The sequence below is a fragment of the Ixodes scapularis genome, unplaced genomic scaffold (genome assembly GCF_016920785.2).
Source record: "Ixodes scapularis isolate PalLabHiFi unplaced genomic scaffold, ASM1692078v2 PGA_scaffold8__174_contigs__length_109621045, whole genome shotgun sequence".
Lineage (NCBI taxonomy): Eukaryota > Metazoa > Arthropoda > Arachnida > Ixodida > Ixodidae > Ixodes > Ixodes scapularis.
The window spans coordinates 44,313,165-44,338,719 of NW_024609883.1; the positions used below are offsets into that span (position 1 = coordinate 44,313,165).

General features: G+C 48.9%; 1 protein-coding gene and 1 pseudogene across 1 annotated transcript; both read right to left on the minus strand.

Moving 5' to 3' along the window:
* Window positions 1–10,768: 10,768 nt before the first annotated feature.
* On the minus strand, window positions 10,769–12,237 carry LOC115322079 (annotated as a pseudogene).
* Window positions 12,238–23,871: 11,634 nt separating this feature from the next.
* LOC115332816 (GILT-like protein 1) lies at window positions 23,872–24,492 on the minus strand. Its single transcript, XM_029995291.3, has one exon. It carries the CDS (start codon window positions 24,490–24,492, stop codon window positions 23,872–23,874), a length of 621 nt encoding a protein of 206 aa, XP_029851151.3.
* Window positions 24,493–25,555: the final 1,063 nt, after the last annotated feature.

Here is a 25,555-nt window from a genome sequence, read left to right on the forward strand (position 1 = left end):
GAAGGTCCTTTTCTTTCGATGAGACGCCGTCGGCGAATTTGACGACTTTAAGTGCCTGAATGGCTGGAAAGCCGAAAAGAGGCACGGAGGGGGATTTTACCACGTACAGTCTTTGCTGGGTTGACTTGCCTCTCCAGTGCAAAGTGGCCATAAAGGACCCGAGAACGTCGAGTGGCTGCTGCCCTGGCCCGTAGAGAGTGTTGTCCACCGTGTCGAGGGACGGCGGCAGGTTGGGGAAGGTGTTCAAGACGGCTGAAACTTCGGCTCCCGAGTCAACCTTGAACACTTCCGTGTAGTCATTGACAGTTACTTCCACGAACTTGCCTTGGTCCGAGTTGCGAACGGAGTGCAATCCCAGCGCTGCCACCTGGGTCGACCGTTTCTTCCGCGAATGGCAGACGTCCTCGAAATGGCCTTTTTTCTTGCAGTGGTTGCACAACGAGTTGCGGGCGGGACATTCCGAGCAAGGGTGTGAAGCGCGACCGCAGTAGCCGCACGAACTAGAGCTTGAGGTGCGCTTGTCGCGTGCTGCGCTGTGCTTGACGCATCCCGCTTGTGGCTGCCGAGACTTGGCAGCGTCGAGGCTCACCGGTCGAGACTGTGTGTCGTGGCCTGCGAGCTGGTCTCTCTGCTTTCGGGCGTATTCTGCTTGTCTCTCCTGCACCCATGCTTCTTTGAGGGTCAACTTGGGGTTGCGGCAGAGCTGGTCGGCCAGGCGAGCGTCGCGTAAGCCTACGATGAAGCGGTCGCGGACAAGGCGTTCCCGACCTCGGGTGACGGGTAGTTGCATCTCTTGCACAGCTTACAGAGCTCTGCATAGTAGCTGCCCACCGTCTCCCCCCGCTGCTAGACGCGCCGGTAAAACTGCGCCGACTCGTACACCTCGTTGTGGGGGAGGACGAAATGAGCCGTAAACTTCTCTACGACCACCTTGTAGTATTAGGAGCTTCGCCGAGGCCGAACGTCGCAAGAAGAGGACGAGCTTCCGGCCCCATGCAATAAAGAAGTGTGCGGACCTGAACTTTTACCGACGCCTGTCGAAGACCGGAAGCAAAGGCGTAGTCCTCGAAAAGGCTCAGCCACGTCGGCCAGGAACCGGCGTTGTCAAAGTCGAAGCGGTCTGGCTGATGCAGAGAAAGGCCCTGCCATGAAGGCTTGGCACCGCCTCCTTCGTCGTCCCAGACAGCACACGACGTTGGGCCAACATTGGTATTCAATTGGCAAACAATGGTCCAATATTGGGCCAATGTGGCCATCGTAGAACCAATATTGTCGGTACATTGGGATATACTGGCCAACGTTGGCCTGACTTGACCAACGGCTTACCAACGTTGGTAATCGATTGGCTTAGGCCGGCCAACATTGGCCTACCTCAGCCAATGGCTTACCAACGTTGGCAATCGATTGGTTTAGACTGGCCAACATTGGCCAACCTCAACCAACGGCTTAGCAACGTTGGCTATTGGTTGGCTTAGGTTGGCCAACATTGGCCTGTCTTAGCCAATTGGTTACGAACATTGGTAATCAATTGGCTTAGGCTGGCCAACATTGGTCTATGTTAGCCAATGAGTTGCTATCATTGGTAATCGATTGGCTAAGACAGGCCAATGTTGGCCAGCTTAAGCCAATCAATTACTGACATTGGTAATCGATTGACTTAGCCTGGGCAACATTGGCCTGTCTTAGCCAGTGGCTTACCAATGTTACATATAATTGGCTTAGTTCTTTTAATGTGCTGATCGCGCACGCTGAGAACAATCTCTAGCTATGCCTCCGGGGGGGGACGATTCTTCTCTTTTCACACGCAGAGCAAGTTAGCAACTAAATTAGAATGCTGTATGCATTGCGAGCTGTAGCAAGTTTGAACGTCCACGCAGAAAAAAACCGTGTTCGGTGACAGGTTAAAAATAAGTAGTTCGCTCGCCCGTCGCCCGGCTTTCGACCGCCGTGTTCCTGCTCGCCGCCGTCCTGCTCGCTGCCATGCCTGACGTCAGGCATGGCAGCCAGCAGGACGGCGGCGAGCAGGAACACGGCGGTCGAAAGCCGGGCGACGGGCGAGCGAACTACGAAGTTACGGCGGAGACGATTCATCCGAAGGCGATCCCCTCAAGGCCCCGAGGGGCATTGCATAAGGGGGTAATATATATCACATTCAGACATAAAATAAGGTTTATAAAAAGGTAGAAACCAGAAAATCGGAACAGTCGTATTAAACAATTATTTTCAACATTTTAATTAGAAAACCCGAGCTGAGTGAGCGCTGTTATAAATAGGGAATGATGCATGATTGTTACATGGGACTCCGCTAATGCATTCCAGTCACTTATGCAGAAAATGAGAGGCAAGTTTTTAAGGTAAATAGTTCTACCAAAGGGCAACTCGAGTTTATCTCAATGGTCACGACGAAGCGAAATGTGATTGGCTGGTTCTGTTTACGGACACAACCAGCTGCCACCGGAAGTTTTGCTCACCTGGAAAGCGATGGAGTTGGAAGGCACTGCAGCAGCAGGTGCCTTGTAGAATCCCTTACGCGAAACAGATGTCCTCCAAAAATATCTGACACTTTCGGTTCTTATTCGTGAAGCCTGTTACCGAAGAATGCTGTCCGAAAAGCGAGGAAACCATGAAGAAAACAAGCGAACTTGGAGCAATTCACGCGTCCAAGGCGTTCATCCGGGTCTTCGGCTCGTTTCTTACTAACCAGCGAGGAAGAAAGCGCCGGTAGCCCATTCCCCTTTGCTCAATTGTCCTCTTTGAGTAAAACGGTCTATGCGGAGCGCAACTAAGAAAGAAAGAGAGGAGGAGATGACATGTTGTGGGGGCATAGCCATCGTTGCCACCAGAGCTCTTCTCCCGCAACTGCTCCTCCGTTCATGGCAGACGACGTCTTGGCCTTGGTTTCTTCGTTCGTTGGAACGCGCGAGGTAATTGTTAGTTTACAAAACACAATTCGTACCCTTTCTCGCCGGCTAAGTCCTCGTTCGTTAAACACGGCCGGTGTATTTCCGAAAGCCGTAAAAAGAGTAAGACAGGCGCTGCCACGACTATAGGGAGTATTCACTGGACGCCATATTTGTGGGTGCTGTTTAGAGCGCATGCTCAGAACGTGTTCACATCAATAGGCTACTAAGACCGGCATTCTCGATGGTGCGGAATGCACGTTGCAAAAGCACTGCGGAAGCTCGCCATCAGCACGCGCTCAGCATTCGCGCACGCAGCTATGGCCCGCAGTGAATACTCCCTATACTTCGCTTCACGATAACTTGGCAAACCGTGGAGGCCGCAGCCCCCGCGACCCAATAAGGGCGTCGGAGCAAGGCACGTGACAACAGTCCATGGTCGAGGCCACGGAAGTGTCGTTACCACCTTAGCAATAGCGCTTTCGCTGTGAAACTAGTTCTGGGCGGTTTTTTTTTTTAATTCAACGGCAATTGAACTCGCGCGACTGCATCTCTAGTGGCACTACGCTACATGACACGGAAGGAACACAAATGCGTGTTACTTTTCAAAGATACTTAATTCCGATCAAGCCTCTTCCGAGAACAACGTGGCGTTTGTACGATGTTTGAACGATTTCAGCTCTGTAACCAACCGCCTCCGTTCAAAATATCGTCTTGGCATTCGCACCTGCCACAGACTCGCGGGTAAATTGAGCCTTTGGTTCTCTCATGAACTTCCAAAAGAGATCGCTACTCTAGCGGACGGTAACGTTGCCCGGTGGACGTTCATCCGAAGTTAATTGGTTTCGCAGTCGACTACTGTTGGCCAACAGAAAAACTCCGGTGACGTGAGGTCACGTGTCTCACTCCGATGCTCTTAAAGGGCCTCTGACACGCCAAAAAAAGTTTTTTTTTTCATGCTAGGCGTTGAAATGGCATGTCAGGACATTACAAAAAAATTGTTTCACTATAGAGGTGCGTAGTTTTTTTTTATAAAAATGTAAATAGGAGGCCCAATTCAAAGTTCCCGCCAGTGCACTGTGACGTAACAGTGTACCGCAAGGTGGCGGGGCGGTCAGAAGGGAGGAGGAGGAGGAGGAGGAATAAACTTCATTATGCCTGTATTTGGGTCTCTGGGTGGTTCCCTTAGTCCAGGGCCCCAACGGTGTCGGCTGTCAGCCTCGCCCGCCCGATCAACTTTAGTTAGTCGGCAGCAGACGAGCTGAGCAGTGCGGCTTCCCAGTTCTCAGGAGTGGGATCAGGGTGGGAGGGGGGGATGTTCCTTTCCTTTATTATTCCTTTGTTATTCTTTTTTAAATACACAATCGTTGCTTGGACCCATAGCCGTGGAGGCTAGTCGCGGGTCCAACATTAGAAATAACCTTTACAATGCGGCAGGCAAACAAAACAAATGTACGCACACATCAAAGTATTCACAAAACAACATACATACTAATTGAAAAAAATATATAGGGCATGATATTGAACTTATTCATTGGCTCGCAATTTAATTAAATACTTCTTTAAGGATGGCAATATATTGGGTTTACATTTGATGTCGGTAGGGATATCATTCCATACCAGGGCACCGTTGAATTCAATAAGCCTTTCTCCATAAACATTTCGACAAGATGGCAAATTAAACAGATTATTTGTTGCAGCTCTCGTATTCCGTAATGGTAATTTAAATATCTGTAATGGGAGTGGGTCGTTAGTTTTTATTATTTTAAAGACTGTTTCAGCTATTTTTAAGTTGTATAGGAGGTCTAGTGGCAGCACACCAACTGATCGAAATAGAGGACCACTTGGTTCGGTATATCTAGAATAAGTAATGAGTCTCATAGCCCTTTTCTGCAATCGACTGAGTGGCTCTAAATACGTGGTGTATGTTCCGCCCCAAGACTCTATACAGTAATTCAAGTGACTATGTACAAATGCAAAGTATAGAATGCGCAGTATAGACGAATTAAAAAACTCCCGAGCCTTTAGTAGTGTGTAGCATGCGCGAGCAAGTTTTGTGCTTATGTTTTTAATTTGATTCTTCCAATGCATATCGGTTTCAAACAAGACACCCAAATATTTGTAACAGGAAACATGCAGCAACTGCACGTTATCTAAGTATATAGCTAGTTCTTCAGAATTTGTTTGCCTTCTCCTAGAGTGAAACACAGTGTACTTAGTTTTTTTTATGTTAAGTGTGAGTTGGTTACTAGTGAACCACGTTAAGACCCTTGTTAATTCTTCATTTATTTTACCTTGTAGTTCACTTATTGTGTCCCCGACAAAAACTAATGCCGTATCGTCTGCATACATGAGTGCTTCAGACTGACATAAAACGGAAGGAAAATCATTGACGTAGAGAGAAAAAAGAATGGGCCCCAAAACAGAGCCTTGTGGTACCCCTGTAAGCACTGTTTGTGGTGTAGAGATAAAATTATTAATCGTTACCCATTGTGTTCGTTTAGAAAGATAACTTTGAAATAACTCTAATATCTTTCCCCTAAAACCGTACTCATGAAGCTTGTTCAATAGTATTTTGTGATTAACGGTATCGAAAGCCTTACTTATATCCAAATAAACAACCACAGCAATTTTATTTTCATGAAGAGCCTTATTAAGAAGCTGAGTTAACACGAGTACAGCGGAAGAGGTAGATCTGTTCGGCCTAAATCCGTGCTGACTAGGGCAGAGAATATTGTACTTACTTATAAATTCCTGAATGTGTTTACAAATTATTTTTTCAAACATTGTATTAATTACACTTAATACTGATATTGGTCGATAACTAGACGGCTCGGAAGTATCTCCCTCTTTAAAAATGGGCACAACCCTTGCTATTTTGAGCTCATCGGGATATATTGCACTTTCCAATGAATGATTAAACAAGTGTAGAAAATGAACGCCTAAAATGTCTATATTATCTTTTATTAATTTTACTGGAACGGTATCGAGCCCGGCCGATTTGTTTACTCGAAGACTTTTAATTGTAGACGTAATTTCAGCCATCTCAATTTCCTGTATGACAAAGGTATTAACAACCGAAGCCGTTAACCTCGTGGAAACTATCACATGTGGCAACTGTGCTGCGAGGAGAGGACCTATGTTCGTAAAATAGTCATTAAAATTGTCTACCATTTCCTGGTTGGCTAGTTCGGGTTGCACACGTCGATCTGAGCGAAGGCCGAGTGCGTGATTAACTATATCCCAAATCTTTTGTGCATTCCCGTCGGCTTATTCGATAAGAGAGGAGTAATATTGCCGTTTCCTTTTCCGCATAAGAGAAACAGATGCGTTCCTTAATCGCTTAAATTGTCCTAGATAATATTTGTTGCTTTTGTTTTGTTTCCATTTACGATACCAGCTGTCTTTCTCTTTCAGTACGCCTAAAATTTGACTCGTCATCCAAGGGCAGACCGGCTCTCCATATCTGCTGTTTGTCCTACTTTCAGCGCTCTGAATTGCTGCGTTTTTAAGAGTATGAACAAAGTTTTCATATTCATTGTTGATGTCATGATTATACAAAGCATAAAAATTTGTTTGTTCTAATATACTTCGAAGTAGGACATAGTTTACCTTGGTGCGTATTTTAGGACAAAGATTCGCATTTACAGACGACTGGTTTTGCAAAACAACAAAAATAGGCAGATGGTCCGCCATTGGATCAGAGTAAACTCCGGCACACACACCGCTATCGATGTTACAAAGCGCGTGATCGATCAACGTACTCGAAGTACTGGTAATACGAGTGGGTTCACATATAATATTGTGTAAGCTATAGTGTGAGCGGTGCAAAACCACGCGGTGTGTGATAAGGAAGCATATTGCCCGCAGTGCGGACATTGGGCTTTGTAGCTTGTAGGGTAGAATTTGTGCAAGAGCGCTAGGTTGCGGAACGCTCCTGTCTGGAGCTGGCGCCAAGCGACCGCGTCCTCTCTGTTGAGATTTTTGTGTGGCGGGGGATATTCACGTCTCTGGCCACGATGGTAGGCCCTGATTTTGAGTACCTGTTTGGCACCGAAATAAAGTATGCATCTATCCCTAGTTGCGACGCGGCGGGAGGAGCGGCCCGGAGGGTGCATGCTCGGGCCTCGATGTCAGCACACCGATTGCCTTCCACCTCGTCGTGTCCTGGGATCCATATGAGTTCCACTGTGGGGAAGCCCTGTCGGTCTATCTGAGTGAGGACCTTGAGTGCCTTCGGCGAGACACGGCCTGCTAGGAAGCGACGCAGTGTTGCTTGTGAGTCGCTCATGATGGTGACGTGATCTTCTCCGAGCCCAATGGCCATGGCGATGGCGAATTCCTCTGCAATGGTCGTATTAGAGGTGCGCAGCGACGCTGTGACTCGGGTGCTCCCAGTTCCATCCGCGACGCATATTGCCGCTGCATTCCGTTGATAGGCATATGTGGCCGCGTCTGTGTACAGGATATCAGCCCATTTACCATACGCCTTTTGGTAGAATCTTGCCCGAGCCTTGCGGCGTTCCGCGTGGAGGGTCGGGTCCATGTTGCGGGGGATCGCGTGCACCTTGATTTGGCTCCAGATGTGTCTCGGGAGGGGTGCCGTGGTGTCTTCTCTGTCCCATTAAAAGAGAATCTTGAGCGACGCTAGGACCTTTCTGCCCGTAGGGGTTTGGGCGAGTCGGTCTCGTTGAGCGGCAAGGTGGCTGTCCACCAGCTCCCTAAAAGTGTTGTGGACGCCGAGCTTGAGTAGCTTTTCTGTGGAGGTGTACGGGGGGAGTCCGAGGGCCGTCTTGTACGCCTTGCGTATGAGGACATCTAGCTTGTCCTCGTCTCCCTTGGTGAGATTCAGATAGGGTGTAGCGTAGATGATGCGCGACACCACCAGGGCGTTAACCAGTTTGATGGTGTCGTCTTCCCTGAGGCCGTGTCGCCGGCTGGCGACCCGGTGCATGATGCGTAGAATCTGGGTGACTTGGTTCTGGAGGAGTGCGAGGGTATGGGTCGCCTTTCCGTCCTCCTGGAGGTGGAGTCCCAGGATTCTGGCACGCGGCACCACGGGGATTTGGGAGCCGTCGTCCAGGAAGACTTCTATCTCGTCTCTGGGCTCCGACTTGCGGCGGGACCTTGGGGTCTTGCAAACTAGGATCAATTCCGATTTGACTGTCGAGATGTGTAGGTTACCCTGGCGTAGGTAGCGTTGAACTTCGTCGACTGCCGCCTGAAGCGCGTCCTGCTTCTCTCCATCAGACCCGGACACGGTCCAGATTGTGAGATCGTCCGCGTACAGAGAGTGTTTAATATGCGGGATGCGCTCCAGAATCGGGGGCAGCCCGCTCATTGCCAAGTTGAACAAGGTTGGCGAGAGCACCGCCCCCTGCGGCGTGCCCCTGTTGGGGGTGTTGATGACGTCCGTGCGGAGGTCACCTTCACCAATGGTGACTGTCCTGTTCCGTAGAAAGTCCCGCAGGTAGTTGTACATTCTGGAACCGCAATTGGTGACTGTCAGGTTTTGGAGGATTAGCTGGTGGCCCAGATTATCAAAAGCTCCGTTGACGTCCAGGGCGAGCACCGCTTGGGCCGTCGTCCTGGAGATGGGGCCGAGGATGTCCTCTTTTAGCTGCAGCATGACGTCCTGGGTTGACAAGTGCTCTCTAAAACCAAACATGGCGTGCGAGAACATGCCCGTTTCCTCCATGTGCGGCTGCAGCCGTTTGAGGACGACCCGTTCCATCAGCTTTCCCACGCAGGACGTGAGGGCAATTGGTCGCAGGTCGTCGAGGCAGAGCTCCTTCCCAGGTTTGGGGATGAGGATAATTTCCGAGTGTTTCCACTCCTTGGGGAGCTCGCCGTTCTCCCATACCTGGTTTATATGTTTCAAGAGGGTCTGAACCGAGCCCGTGTCTAGGTTACGAAGCAGCGTGTTTTGGACGCGGTCCTCGCCAGGTGCCGTATTACGGCCCAGGTCTTGGAGCGCGCTCCATACCTCTTCGAAGCTGAAGGGGACGTCGAGTTCTGGGTTTGGATCGCCTTCGTAGTCATGATACTCCTGGTCCGGGGACGAGCCGATGTACCGTAGTTTGAGCTGCTCGAGGAGGTCCTGATTGGTGCCGGGGAAGTCGCGCACAATTTTCTGAAGGTTCTGGCTGGTATTGCGTTTACTTTTGCTAGGGTCCAGGAGGTGTCGCAAGAGCTGCCACGCGTCTTTGGTCCCCAGTTTTCCCTGGAGATTGGTGCACTTCTTGTTCCAGTTGGAAAGCGCCAGTTGGGTTGCGTACTCGAGCGCTTCCGCCGTGATGGCCGCGATCCGTTTCTTGAGCTTGCGGTTTAGCTTCTGGCGCTTCCAGCGCTTGATCAGACCGTGCCTTGCCTCCCACAAGTGGAGCAGGCGCCGGTCCACCTCTGGGGTCTCTGTTGTCAGGTTGATAGTTTCCGTATAGGTGTTCTTGTCGCACACCAGGCGCTCGGTCCAGCTGGCAAGGGAAGCATCCTCGTGCTCTCGCTCGCTGTGTGTGGCCGTGCGTGCTGCGCGAAACCTATCCCAGTCTGTCAGGGCTTGTTTCCGGAGGAACCTTTTCCTGGCGAGATGGCGATGTCCACTTGGGTTATGGCGTGGTCGCTTCCCAGGTTCACCTCGAGGTTTGACCATTCCGACCACCGTCCGCATCTCGTCAGCGCGAGGTCCGGGCACGTGTCGCGGGTAACACTGTTGCCCGTCCTCGTGGGCTGCTCTGGGTCGGTCAGGACAGAGAGGCGTTGTTGGCAGATTAAGTGGTAAAGTCGGGTGCCCTTGGCCATGGAGCGAGTGTACCCCCAGGCCGAGTGCGGCGCGTTAAAGGGGTATCCACACGAAGGAGAACTCCGCGGACGGATGTCGTGACGTCAGCATCCCGGGAAACTCCGTCCCCGGCTCCGCCGCGTGCACTTGCGGAGCTTTCGTGCTGTCAGCACAAAGCCTCCGCGCCTCCGCCACGGAGGAGAACGGCGCCGCGAGGCGTCAGAAAGGATTGACGTATGTCTCACGTGATGCGCGCTGCGCGGAGGAAAGGGGCGGATTTCTCCTTCGTGTGGATACCCGATTAAGGGGTATCCACACGAAGGAGAACTCCGCGGACAGTTGTCGTGACGTCAACATCCCGGGAAACTCCGTCCCCGGCTCCGCCCCGTGCACTTGGGGAGCTTTCGTGCTGTCAGCACAAAGCCTCCGCGTCTCCGCCACGGAGGAGAACGCGCCGCGAGGCGTCAAAAAGGGATGACGTATGTCTCACGTGATGCGCGATCCGCGGAGGAACGTGGCGGATTTCTCCTTCGTGTGGATACCCCAGTCGCCTACTATGGGGAGTTGGTTCCGTGCAAGTTTAAGCGCGCGCGCAAACAGTTTGCTAAAATCCTCGTGCCTGTTGCGTGGCGGACTGTATAGGTTGAGAATAAAGAACGAGGGCCAGTGGCGCTTCTCGGGAATGATTTCTATAAGCACGTGGTCTATGTTCTTGTCGCTGAGTTCGTGCATGCGAGCATTTACGTGGTTTGCTGCTAGGACTGCCACGCGCTTATATATGCGAGGGACCAGCACCTTGTAGCCCGAAAGTGAGGGTGTCTCGGTTCCAGTTTCCTGGAGTGCAATAATGTCGGGGGGTTTGTCGAGTCCGGCAATGTACTGAGCTAGGGCCCCACGTTTGTTCCGGTACCCCCGGCAGTTCCACTGAGAGTCTATATTTATGGCCGCCCGGCGTTGCTCTGCCATAAGCGGTCTCTGCCATTTCTACTGAGGGTGTCTGTCCGACTGGGCATTTCGGGTATGGTAGCTCTTCCGGACACCACTGAGGTTGTTCTGGTGGTAAAACCCATAGCTTGAATAGAAGATGACCCTAGCATTCCTCAAGAAGAGGGAGCACTGCTTGGATTATGGTAGTAAGAGTCTTTGCCCAGGTTGATTCGATGCTTTTAAGTAGGCTGAGAGCGATCTTGACGGCGGCCTTGACAAAAGACATCCATTCAGGTGAACTGTCTTCAAAGGAAGTTGTTGGTTGCACATTTGTATCCTTCGAATAGCAGGGTTGCGGCCGAGTGGGGGGTGCAGAAAGGGTCTGGGGTTCCTGAAGTGTTGATGCAGCCGGCATATTGATTTTTGTTTGTCGCGTCGACTTGAGCCCTGGCAATCTTTTTAAGTTGCTTTACTTTTAAGTTTTGTTTGTTTGACGACCGTCGTGTATAGCGATGATGTAGTTGCATCTTTTGGAGTTTCTTCCATTTCTTGCTCTCCTGAGTTCTGGAGTTCGGTGACAGTCGGTTCTTTCGTGGCATTGCTCCCTGCTCGAGTAGATTCCATCTCTGGGAAGTGCTTATCGCACTCTAAGGCTGATTTGGCGACATGAAAGCCCACCGAGTTGAATTTTGAGTACGCCTGGATCTCGCCTAGTTTCTTTCGCTTCGAGCAGAAGCGTGCTGTAGCTTCATGTTCTTGGCCGCTGTTGACACATTTCGCAGGCATTGATTGGCATGTGATGTCTGTTGATTCATATGGTTTTCCACAATGTTCACACTTTTTGGGGCGTTTGCAAGCCACTCGCTTGTGTCCGAATCCAAAGCAGTTAAGGCACTGGACGGGCCTTTCTTGAAAAGGATGAACGGGATGGCGTACATGACCCAGAAGAACATGGGTTGGCAGAATCTTGCCCCGGAAGGTGACTTTGACTGTGCTAGACTTTCCTAGGCGTCGGACGGCACCAACGTTAATATTGAACCTGAGATGCGATGTGATCTCCTCATTAGAAAGCTCTTTGTCGACGTCTTGAATCATTCCGTTCACCGTTGCTCCAGCCAGTGGAGAGTATGACATCACCGGAATTCCACAGAAAGCCTTCAAGTTGAGCAATGTTTTTGTAGCTTCACCATTTCTGGTGTCAACTGCGATGACATTCAATCTGCTGTTAAAGCGGACCTCGTGAATGCCTTCAGGACAGGAGTTTTCTAGAGCTCTTGAGAGCTTCACGCTACTGAGGGACGTTATTAACGTCTCAGTATCCGCAGGGGCGAACACAACAGTGAGCCCCTCTTCGATGGCTTTTGATTGGATTATAGTCTCCGAACTGGAGTTGGAGTTGTTGCGTCGAGTTCTCTTTCGTGACCTAACCTCTTGATACGGACCTCCGGTATCGTCGACTTGTTCCATACAGTTGATGTCTGTAGTCAACGATGCGATGGAACCATCGGAACAAATAGAGTGCCCATCATCTGGTTGCGACGTTACGAGTGTTTCATTCCTTTGACGTTGCTCAGGAGTTATGCTAAGTGCTGTACTAGCAGCGTCAGCGACGCCCGCTTGGGCCGCTTCCATGTTCGTTCACATGGAACGATAGCAGCGGCAAAGGCTGCCGTTTTCTCTAAAAGAGATTTCGGCGGTCTGTTCGATTGCTTTGTCAGGCACACTGGGTTTAGAAATACTGCCCGTTAATATTTGATCGAGATTTTCGCAGTAGATGGTAAAAAATACGAAAAATTACCAGGAATGGAAGATTTCACGTCTTCTGGTTAGACACCACCGGAAAGAGTTGAGCACGTTGGTTACACATACTTAATAGACACCAGCTGAACAACCCAAGCACACAAATGTAAGAAGGACGAGAGAGACGCATTCAACCGCTGGACTACCAACTGAAATTTAATGAAACACTTCATCTTCATCGACAGGCTAGGATCAATCATACCTAGCTTGCCTCACTTCTTCCTCTTTTTCCTCATTATTAAACTAAGGCATCCTCCTCGTCTGTCTACTTGTGGGCGGTACTTCCCCTCGCAAGAACGTTCTCTCTTCTCTGGTTAAGGTCACAGAGGGTGAACTAACACACATGTCCCCTTTCTCTTGTATGTTTAAAGCTTCTAAAACCTCGCGTGCAAACCGGTTTCGATGGTGCCCCATGACGGTAACTTTGTCTAGGTTCGCCTTGCACTTGCAGTCGCGGCAATGTAGGGCTAAGTGACCTGCTGCCGTCAAGGTCTTCAAGCTATTGGCATGTTCCCGGGTCCTATCATTTATACACCGCCCGGTTTGGCCGACGTAACAGCGGCCGCATGTCAGGGGTATGTGGTATATAACCTCCTTGTCGCACTGGGCATAACCTCCTTGTCGCACTGGACTTGCGGACGCAACGACCCTTCCACACAGCAAAAGAAGAAAAGAAGACCGTTTGTGGTTGTTCCATATATTCATGGGATTACGCATAGGTTAAAAAAGATGGCCAATCGACATGAGGTACAAGTGCTGTGTTCGGCGCCCAATAAGGCCTATTCGTTGTGCCGCAGGGTTAATCAAGGGCAAACCAGCAACGGCAAGGTTTGTGGCACCAATCACAGGACGGTTTATGCCCAGTGCGACAAGGAGGTTATATACCACATACCCCTGACATGCGGCCGCTGTTACATCGGCCAAACCGGGTGGTGTATAAATGATAGGACCCGGGAACATGCCAATAGCTTGAAGACCTTGACGGCAGCAGGTCACTTAGCCCTACATTGCCGCGACTGCAAGTGCAAGGCGAACATAGACAAAGTTACCGTCATGGGGCACCATCGAAACCGGTTTGCACGCGAGGTTTTAGAAGCTTTAAACATACAAGAGAAAGGGGACATGTGTGTTAGTTCACCCTCTGTGACCTTCACCAGAGAAGAGAGAACGTTCTTGCGAGGGGAAGTACCGCCCACAAGTAGACAGACGAGGAGGATGCCTTAGTTTAATAATGAGGAAAAAGAGGAAGAAGTGAGGGAAGCTAGGTATGATTGATCCTAGCCTGTCGATGAAGATGAAGTGTTTCATTAAATTTCAGTTGGTAGTCCAGCGGTTGAATGCGTCTCTCTCGTCCTTCTTACATTTGTGTGCTTGGGTTGTTCAGCTGGTGTCTATTAAATTCTGGTTAGAGCACTTCGTCGTCCTCACTCTCAGAAGGGAGGCATCGACCTACGTCACTAAAAGTGGGTTCGCAGGAAGTCACGTGAGTTTCACTCCTCGTGCTTTCCGCGACCGTGCCTAAGACATTTTTTTGTTCTGCTCTTTGTACGAGCGATTGTAGAAAACGAAGTTTCAGTTCCACTAGCTCTTTATCGCTGCACCGTTGGTTAGTTTGCGTGCTGTAAAAGTTGAGGACGAAGAGTCAGTACATCGGCGTGATGGAGGTCAATGATGAAAGCGTTGCGAGTACAAGCTAGTGTACAAGTGCATGCCGTCCGTCCGATAATACAGAGCTATAGTGGGCACAAAAGAAACTTTTGAAAAAAAATTTAGAACGCTCGCAGAAATTACGATTGCTTGCGTACGCCACGCCCAATTGCATTGCTGAAGGTTCGGACACTGGAGATCGTCGAATCATCGTATACTCCCCAGGCTGAAGATGCCTGCCGTCTCTCGGAAATGCATGCAGTGTGATCTTTTCTTCAGTTGCTGAAATACTGGGACAGTCCCTCACACAGCACCTTCTAGGCATTGTAGTTTATCACGTCAATTCACTGACTCCTCTTCTTCTACCTTTACAGCAACATTAAGCGATGAAAAGCAAGTAAAATAAACCTTGTCTGCTTGGATCGCTCGTGGAGGTGCAGAGAATAACAAAAATATTTAAAAAATATTACACGCGCTCTCGGCGATGCCCCCCTTCTGATCGCTCCGACACCTTGCGGTACACTGTTATGCCACAGTGTACTGGCGGGAACTTTGAATTGGGCCTCGTATTTCTATATTTATAAAAAAAATACGCACATCTATCGTGAAATTTTTTTTTGTAATGTCCTGACATGCCATTTTAACGCCTAGCATGAAAAAAGTTTTTTTTTTTTGGCTTGTCAGAGGCCCTTTAATGGGTAGCGGGGGCCGTAGCCTCCTCAGTTCGCCAAGTTATCGTGAAACGAAGTACAGCACCCGACGCCAGCGTTTGGCACCCGACGCCAGTCACTGAAGCCTCCCCTCCTCCTGCGCGACGACGGTCCTGTCAGCTCTGATTGGATACAGGCATTAGGTAGAGACAAAGGCAGCTAACCTTTGTGTCTACCCACTATTCTTCCAATCAGAGCTCGTGACCCTGACGTCACCGCGTCCTCTGCACAAGAAGCTCCGAGCTCTCATCTCCTCCTCTCTTCAGCTGTGTTCTGCTACCACCCATGCATTGAAAACAATTTCAAAATGCCAACGACGTCACACAAGCCGGCGCGTCATGTTGTCGAATGACGCAATCCTGGCCGATGGTCGTAGGAGCTCCGGTACAAAGTGCGACCGAACGCGAACGTCGCTTTCGTCGAGGCGTCCCAACCTTCGGCTGTTGAACCTTCCGTGGAGCACTATCAGGCTGCAGAGAGACCTGCAGAAGAACAGGCGTCTGCTGCATTCAGCTCCGGTGCTGTGCACTGCCCAGGTGCGGATCCAGAACTCCGTTTTCGGGGGGCGGGAAAATATGTAAGGATACTATTCTCCCATTCGACGGAGTGGGTCTCCAAGTTCAGAGTACAAGTGTGCCTGCTAGGGTGCGAACTACCCTATTTTGAACCCTCGTCCTTGAGTACCGAGCCTTCTACCACCTAACAGGCCAGTAATCGGCTTTATTTCGGGGGGGGGGGGGGGGGGGGTCGGTAGTCGGGGTCGGGGGTCTACCCATGTCAAATTGCCATCCGAGAAGGGGGGAGGGGAGAGGGTCGACTTAGTAGGGGGGGGGGGGGCGGCCGCCCCCGTCGTTTCCCCCCCCCGGCCTTGGATCCGCCCCTGGCACTGCCAGGATCGCGGCAGGCAACCGTACGACGCTTCTATGACCTCATCAGGCAGAAATCGAGGGACCGCTTTTGAGGACGCGTTAAACCATAGCCTCCTATATACTGGGAAAGCCTGGCAGATCGCCACGAGAAGCGGCCGCTGAAATGGGAAAGGTGGTGCGGCAGACAATGGGTTGAGGCGAGAGCCACGTGACTGGCACCCCGCTGCGGCGAGATGCTGAAACACACTTCTCGCAAGCGGACGAGTGTGTTTGGGGTCCTCGCCGCTGCAAGAGCTGTGCGCTGACGTCCAGGTTCTCCGAGAAATGGCTCTTTGATGCTCTGTGCTGCCAGATCCTCGCGCTCCAAGTCTGCAACCGGGCACTCTGTGGCTCCGTCGTCGTACTGCCAGGCTTTCTGAGCATGGAGGAGGCCAGGGTTAAACAAGCCAGTCGGAGACGCGTTCCGGGCACCGTAAATCAAGGGCTCGCTCAGCGGACTTCCCCATTGGAATTCTTTCTTCAGGAGGTGCTACTGTAAGTGTGATATATAGTTTCGTGGTATTTGTAAATGGAATATCATTTCTTGGGCCCCCAAACCGTGAGGTCGTGTGGGTGCATCTGTCGTGAGTCGACAGCAAAATTTAGTGGGAAAAGCTGAATCGGTGTATGAATATACAACAAGTTTCTCTGGTCAATTCAGAGGGAAGCTTTTGCCCCCTAGATATAACGTGTAACCCAAGAGTAGTTTATTGTTATACGTTAATTACCGACAAATTCTAGCAACAGCTTTTCTTCGCAAAATAAAGCGAACACGAAACCTGAATTGCTATGCGATTATACATTAATTCACTTTAGATTGAATTAGCATGAAAACGGCGCCGTACTGAGGCAGACTAGAGTGCCAAGCTCGACGGACGTCTGAAGAGGTTCAAAGGATCCCAAAGGCGATAACGTTTGGGATCATCTCCTTCAGCAGCATCAGAGAGAATTGAAGTTCCGTTAAAAATCATACCAGTAAATTTCAGTTTTGTATAAAATACAATATTCGCAACTCCTGCGACCTACAGGAGTCTCGCAACTATCGGGCAAATATGGCGGCCTAAAAGAAGTCCATCGTGCTATTTTCCTGCACAACGCATAACGCTGGAGTCTCAGCAGGCAAGCATTGGACTCAAGATGTTTTGCCCCGATACTCATTCACAACGCTTCAAACCTGCGGCGATGTGTTGGAAAAAGCGATCTTCCAGGAGCTTGACCTTCTGCGTGGAAGGGATGAAAAGACTGCGGTGCCGAGGAGAGTTGGTCAACGCACAGTGTCTGGTTCACGCTTTAGTGTAGGTTGCTTTCCAAACGACCTTCGCAACACGCTAACACCACCGCAACAAGAGCCATTGGTACAACTGTTCCATCGCGCCAACCGCCGACAACATGTAATCACAGAAGCCGCAAGGAACGAGCAGAAATCGCGGAAGGGCCACTTTGGTTCAGTTCAGTGTTTTCCCACTATACTTCGTTTTACCGTATGTTGTACCGCAGCGAAGGCTAGAAGCGCGAGCTCATAGCGTTGGCAGCCGCTCTTAAGTCACGAGAGCTTGTGCCGCGGAGATGTGCCCCAGAGCAAGGAGCTCGCGGTTGTAGCCTTTCCTGCGGTACATCATAAGCTGAAACAGAGTATTAGCGCCGAGATGTTTCGGTGGCGCCCTCTTATGGTTTCCCTCCGTGACGTCACGACTGGGATTTGCCTCGCCGTGACGTCACCAGTAGTTATTCTGGCTACTTACCATCGGGGGCGACGACGAGTTTGATGGTGTGTTTAAAAAGCACAGTAGAAGCTAGGAGCCATCGCAATCCGAAACTAACACCGTCAAAGTTGACAATCTGACAGTGCTCATATGCCCATGGTTTGGCCAATCGTGGAAAGCTGACTACAGCGACGCTTTTCGCCGCGCACATCGCTAATAGGAACCGTCCGCTATGCTGTAAAGCCCCCTCATGTTTCAAAAGTAGCGCAAGGTTCGTCAATGCACGAGGCACGTGCAACGTGCAGCCCTTGGGAAGATCAAAACTATACTCTATTTCACCTCATGATGTACAGCAGGAAAGGCTACAAGCTCGAGCTCCTTGATCTGGGGCACATCTCGGCGGCACAAGCTCTCGTGACTTAAGAGCATCTGCCAACGTCATGAGCTCGCGCTTCTAGCCTTCGCTGCGGTACAACATAAGGTGAAACGAAGTATAGAGTTTACTAGAGTCACTAAATGATCTGCGCTTAGAGTATCGGCACTCCGTTCCCCGGCATTGTTGTGGGCGCCGCCATTTTGGCTCGTATGCAGAGCAGACGCAACTGCCGATCGTCATGATTCAAAAGTGCGACTTCCTCAGATTTAGATTCGTTGTTAAGAAGGTCACGCAATATTGCTTTGCTCTGTTACGAACTGTTTAAACATTTGTGGAGGGCAAAAAGGCGTTTCCTGTGATTTCAGATAAAGCTTCAGACAACTGGCAACCATGATTTTAAGACACAATATGGCCAAGTGTCGTTACTCTGAAGCGTAGCTTATTTAGTGGCACTAGAGTTTACTAATCATGGCGACACAGCGCAGCACTGAGCTAGATTTCAGACGCCATGAATTTCCCAGAAGTGGCGAGCGGCACGTGCCTCGAGCATTTCCACAACAATAAATGGCGTCACTTTTTCCAGGATAGAGGGGCTTTACTATGCTGGAGTTTCGATTATTGCAGAAATATTTATGTGGACGGCATTACCGAAGGGAAGAGTGCGCGCCAACAGCCTTGATGGGCGCTCAAGATGGGCGAGCGCACGTGCGCCCGGCACAAACCTGGGTCATTGATATGGGCGGTGGATGACCAGGTTGCGTTCCAACGCTTATGATATCAGCGACTTTATAATGATATCGGCGACTTTATAAGTTAATAAATAATGCTAAAGTGTATAAGCAAACATCACGCTTCAAAGTATTTTTATGGATTCCCACTCTTCAGTCACCTTATTAACATTGAGACTTAATGCAAAATGTAGGTGAAAGTAGTTCGAAATGCCCTGATGCTCTCTGGCAGGATGAGATCGACACGAAGGCCCGATCATCCTAGCTTCGATAACACGTTGGTGTCTCGAAAGCCTTACCTGATTACTTATTTAGAAGCAATATGCTCAGTAAAAATTTAAGAAAATATATAGATTGCAAAATAAAAATATAAGATTTTTTTTTTTTTTACAATCTTTGTTAAACTTTTACAAGGGCAAAATCCTTCTGGACGAAAATCACTCCAGGACAAATTTTCTCACTTCCCATTGACCGTCTCTAACTTGCCTTGCGACGAACGGTACGGTCCTGCAGCCCTGAATAGGTGCTTGAAACCAAGATTCAAAGGGTTCGACCTCCGTCTTTTTTTTATCGTTATAAATCCTGCCATATCCCTTAGTAATATTATTTGTGTTACACGATTTCTAATATATGACGCCCTTTCCGTCGACCTCTGCCCCGGGAACACAGGAACGCGGCATGTAGAATCCGGGTTCAACACAATTTCACAAGGAAGAACCCTTTCCCCTTTCAAACAAAACAGAACTAAAAACCCAAATAAACATAATAAAATAGTTGCCGGCGAGTAGTGAAGCTCGCCCTGGAGTCTCTATCACTGTGGCGTCTGTACCACAGTCAGATCTTTTCATTAGCCCCCAATTGGCAGCTCTGCTTGACTTCAGAAATTACGACAATGTTAGTACATATTCCACCCCCCCCCCCCATTTCTGTATTTTTATGCGCAGGAATAATATCTACACTTAATATCGGTCGCACCAATCTCCAAGAGATCTTTCCGACCAACATTGGGTCAGTGTGTAAGTACAGCTCCTTCCTGACCACGTTAAGAAAAAAAGGAAATATTAACGACGCAAAACTTTGAAAGGAAGCCATTCTTTCAGAGCAACAACACAGTAACAAGGGAGCAAACCGTTATATTGGGAGTTAGAGTGAAGCGGCTGTTGGGCGATTCAGTAACCTGTAATGTATTTAGTTATTCGTTAAGCAAGTGAAGAGTACCGCTATTGAATCACTTTATTAGTAACTTGTAAATGTCTGCCTGAACCCCAGCTGCGCCGCATAGATGAATAAACTGAACGAGGTTTTACTACCCCCCCCCCCCCCCCCCCCCCACCTCCCCGAGAACCTTGCATCTTAGATTGCAGTCGAGCAAAAAGTATAAGGGGTTTTGTATCTGGGGGCATCTGTGGCCAAGTGTGTCAGCGCATCACCACTTAGAGCACGTGGAGGAAAAGCTCGTTCTGCAGAACTCGGGAATTCTGGGTTCAATCCCCGCCCCTATTCGTTTCGATCTTGATGAGACTCGTACGGGTGCTCGGGCAAGTATCACTCTTGCGTAATGCAGTTTAAAGACTTCAGAATAGCAGTACTCTTGCACTGGCTACATTTATCATCTAAAGTGTAAACCAGTGTCGGCATTCCTCAATAGCAGACCGTCTTTACGCTGACTAAACACGAACATCTAATTTTGTATACATTGCTCACTACAACAACGAGGTTGTTGTAGCGAGTATTCGTAGCTTGTGGTTGGCCATAAGATATGTTTGTACAACCCACGTTCGACAATTGGCTTTCTTTAAATCACGGGCCAGGGATGCCGTTCTCCCTCCCTCCCCCCCCCCCCTCCCCAAAATAAAAAAAAAGAACACATCAACAACGAAAACGATTGCACTCCTTGTCGGTTCCCTGAGCGAAGCATGCATACACTTCAGATCGATACCGGTGACGGTTGTTTGGATCCTCTTCCACCAGATGGCACTAGTCGCCTTAAACCAGCCAAAACTTTTTAGAAGCTTTGGCTGGGTGGCGCTAGCCGCCACCCAATTTGAAGGGTTCAGCCGTATAGATCCATTCATGCTGTTTGAGAATTCAAATGCAGATATATGTTTTTAAACACTATAAGGTTTTCCACACGCGTTCAGTCTACAGTTTATTGGGGAGTTTTCGTAGATCGTTTCCGCTGTCCCGCAAGGCTCTCCGCAACCAGCTATGCTAGCCGGAACTCTACAGACAAGACCATCGGCGCACCGGCGCAATAGCGGCTGCTTCGTTGCGGAGGGCTTAGCTGAGGGGGAAACGTGGTCTACGAAAACTCCTTAATCGCTCGCTTCACGGTCGTGCGAGGGCTCGGTTCGGTCGCCCGAGTGCCGTTTTATGTGCCGCAGGCAATGTCGTAGGCGTTACCGAAAGAAGTAACGAAATACGTTTTTCCTTACTTGCAAATAAAAAGAACGCGTTACCGACTTACGTTACCTCAAAAATAAAAGAAGCCCGTTACTGTTACCGATAAAGAGTAACGCTCGCCAGCTTTGCGTTACTTTTTATTTATAAATTGGCGGTAACAGCTTTTTTCTAGCGACCGAGTTTTTCGACACTTGAACAAAAAGCGTGGGCCTTTTTTTTTTCTAAAGTGGGAGTGTTTGCGTAGGAAAAGAGACGCAAAACTTTGAAGGTATGTAGGATGAGTTCAAGAATTAATATAACTTGGGGGCTAGAATTGCGAAAAAAATATAGGTTTCATTTATTTCCTTCTACTCTTGCTAAGAAGATGTAAGGAGTAAGGTAATAGGTACCAATTACTCAAAAGAAGTAACATAAGTAGGTTATAGTTCAAAGTTTTTTTAACAAGTAACGGGACGCTACTACGCTACAAATAAAAGTAAAGCGTTACGTGTAACGCGTTACAAGTAAGCCGTTACATGTAACAGGCGAAGCTGTAACGAGAGGGCGCTGCGAGCAAAGTGGCCGACGCAGTGTTGGCGGTAAACTGCGTCGGTCCCTTTGCTCGCAGCGAACTCTTGACCACGTGACCCTTCCATTTAGGCGGCAATTGGGGACGATGTCAGCCCCGCTGCCGGAGCTTGGTCACGTGACGTGAGGCGGCGCGCAGTCAAGTACAGACGCGGGTGAGGGTCAGTCAAGCGGGAAACGCCGGACAGGGTTTCCACACACATGGACCTATTTTACAACGGAGCTGTTTAGGGCTAGTTTCCCCAGGATCGTGTCCGCCAGCAAACAAATGATGACACAAAACTCTGGACAGCTACCACCATCTATGAGCGAAGGCGGCAACCTTTCCAGTCTTTCCTCTCTGGTTTGCCGACTTGCGGCCGGCTATTATATTTCATTCCCACCATAGCACAGCTACGCTCCTCTTCCTCCTTCACCAGAGTGGAAAGGCTGAAAGTTTTTGTCCCCCCAATAACAAAATAGTTGTGTAAGGACGGTGACTTTTAGTGTCGGTTTCGTGCGCTGATAATACGGAGGTATTATCAGAGTCAGGAGCACGAAACTGTCAGAGAAAGTCAGAACGATGGGTTGGTGTATGGCAAGGGTCTCAAGCACGATGGCCCGCGACTCTCTGAGATTCGGCCCGCAACTGTCCCTTGGCTGCGAGATCGCGTTTTTATGCATCGAGCCCTGCATGCGTCATTAATAATGACATCTTGTTCTCCATTCATTTATACTGGAAACGTAGCTTTGCTCGTGTGACGTCTGAACACATCTGGCACTAATCTGTTTTCTTTTAAATTGATTATTGTTTTGTCTTATGTCTTATCGATGTTGTTCAGACAAAAGTATTTTATTTATTTCACAATACTACTCCCAAACATAAGGGCATCGTAGGAGAAAGTTACAAAAATATATATAAATGAATACATTTCGACATAATGAGCAAGTCGCTTGCTATAAGGCTGCCAGCCGGTGCAGGAAGTTTTAGGGATGCTGGGGTGAAGGCTGTTCCAATCGGATATAGTTTGTGGAAAAAACGAATTTCTAAAGCAATTTATGCGGACCTTGAAAATGTTTATGTATCTTGCGTGTCAAGCTCTAGTGTTAGTTCTGGTAAAGAAGCTAAACATGTTATCTGTGTTGATGTGAAGGCTGTCCGTGATGATCTGAAAGAGAGCTTTCAGCCGGTCAGTTCTTGCGTGGTGGGAGAGAGCAGTTAGGTCTGTTTGTTTCATTAATGATGTCGGCGAATCATAGGGGCCATAATTATTAAAAATAAATCTCAGGGCCTCTCTGTGCACCATTTCTAATTCTCCAATTCTCGTAATTCTGCCATAAAAATCGACAGGAAAGCCAAAACTACAATCGAAAAGAATTCATTTCGAGACATATTGAACTCTGATACTTCTCGAGTGATTTCAGTGGCATAGTAACGATTCTGTGCTTGGTTTATAATTGTATTGAAAATTTCTAGCGCTGTTGGCGGGATGGTGCTACATTAATTCGTGTAATTAGAGTAGGTAAAATACCGAAGTGAAACATTCATGAACGGTTTGGGCCGGGCTCGGAGATTGAATTCATGTCTACAAGCAGTCACTTTTTTTTTTCTTTAAATTTTAGCTGCAATAATTTTGGGAGTTTGTTCGGGGGCAATGGGGGAGGGACCATAAAGGGGGGAGACCCAAAATAGGTCATGCGTTGTCATGTGTCACTTTGTCGTCACAATCCGAACTCGAAAAACTACATTTACGGCAAACGGTTGCTTTCGTGTTTCGCGAACGTTTTCATGGCAACCGCGTGGAATCAAGCGCTGTGGCCAATGGGAGAGCTCGGTACCCCGTGGGAAGGAGTTTTCTAGTTCGCTTTTGTGACCAGGGTAGCACCCCAGGCTTTAAAACCCGACTGGCGCCACTATCTCCAATGCTGGAACTGTTATCAAACATGCATACCACCTGTGAAGTACCTGATGAAGAGCGCAGTGAGAGTAGGCGCTGGGATCGGCAACGTTCCGGAGCACTACCGAGATATTTCACGTGTAACGAAATCGCCCAGCAGTTTTTCTATGTGACAATGAGTATAGGAGGATTTGAATGAGATAAGCTCCGGGTGGGAGAGCGCTACCAAGAGGAAACAACCATGTTGACGCAACATGTTAGCGAAAATGACAACAGCCCTGAAATGACGCACTAAAAGCGTTTACGTAACTAATCACTGGACGGTCAATAAGGAAGTCGGAACTTATACATTTTTGTTTTGCGTCCACTTGCACGCAAAATACAGGCGCCTATATCTTTTTCTTTTTTTTTTCCCCCGCTTTAGCGAAATAGCGTCGTCCGTGGATTCCAACGAGTATCGAGTTCGAATTTTAATCAGTGTCAGGAGGAACGGCAATTTCGTCGCGTCGCGGAATGTTACTCCGTCACCCGTTCTCGCGGTCCAACTTCACCTTTTTCGAAACAATCCTCTCTTCTTCTTCTCGCACGCCTCTGGCACGGGCGGCTTGAAATGACGGCAGACGGCTGCTTTGAGGTCCTTCCGAATCTTCTTCTGGTCCTTCTTATTGAATGTCCCGTCGATGACGACGCTCGGCACGATCGTGATGGGAGGCTTCAATGCCGCGGTTCTGGCACCCATTTTCTGGAAAAGGTTCTTTCCCTGGGAAGAGCTCACACAACCTTGGATTTTCTGGCTGTCCATGGGACCGCCGCGCGTACACTTCTTCACGGCTCGCTCTGGCTTCCAGGTCTTCATGGTGCAGGCTATGAAGTTGAGGTGTAGCGCCGTGTTCGGGTAAAGGGCGATGGCGCAGGAATGAACAATGTTGGCGAGACATTCGGCTGCTCCGTGTCGACACACGAAGGTGGCAGGGCCGCCTGAACTCGACTCTTTCGTTTTTGACCTGCCGTAGGGCACCAGATCGACGGTCATCTGGTTCTTGAGCTGCTTGTACACGGGCCACAGCTGTTTCGTGATGAACGACGAGCTGTCCTTGCAGTACGACTCATATAAGACGGTGACGTTCACCTGGAGCAGAAAATGTAGGTAATGATTGCATACCTGCATTTATAGTATCCCCCCCCCCCCCCACACACACACAAAAAAAAATAATTGTGTTTTATATTTATTTTGATAAAACGAGAAATTTCAACTTATAAAAACACCTTTTGTAGTTGGGTGAATGGGTATGTTACATAGTGCGAAAAGTACAATAACGGAAAAACGAAAACAAAAATAAACACTAAAATAATCGAGAGTTACCGTGGTGTTTGTTTCCTTTGTATATATGTCGTGTTCTTCGTGCTCGTTTTTATTCAACGTTGAACACAATCTGGAACAGCCACAGGCGCCCTCAGATAGCATTGGGGTGGCACATCGCACCCGTAGGAATAAAATGTTATCTCACCTTTAATTAAAGCTGGGCAGAAAACAACAAATACAGTAGGTATAAATGTCAATCAAATGAAAAAAAAAGAGCTAGTGCAGCGAGGCCAGAGGGGCTCACACTGTAGAAACCAAGAAAGATGTACCTAGATGCCTTCTCAGTTGAGGATACTGCACTTATTGTTAACGTGGTGGTTAGCTAGATAGCCATGTCTTCTCTTCTCTTTCTTTCCTTTTCCTTTCAGCTCCTCACCCCTTACCCCAACTCAGAGTAGCCAACCGAGGCAGGCCATCTTGGATAACCTCTTTGTTTTTCTCCTCACGATTTCATCTTCTTCTGAATTGAATAAGGTCTCAAGGAATAGAGCTATAGAAACTACCTTCAGTTTCATAAACGCGCGCTAGAGAATTCAAATAACTAACATTGCAAACAACAATGTTTCTCGCCCGGGTGCGTGAGAAATACATCTTTTTGAAGATCCGAGCAATATTACGCGGTACTGCTTGCTACCAGACATTGAACTGGGTAGACAGTTGCTGCTGATGCTCCAGAATAAAAAAAGATGTGATTGACGTTATTGGACACTTGTCTGTGAGCTCGCATCTTGAGCTTGTTGCTTTAGTGCAGCAAAAAGAGTAGTCAAAGATTTGACAACTGAGTCATTCGATTCTGTCAGAAGTCTGTCGTGGGAAATGCTGATTCAAGTTGTGTTGCACATGATGCGGCTCAGTTTCCGTAGCAAGC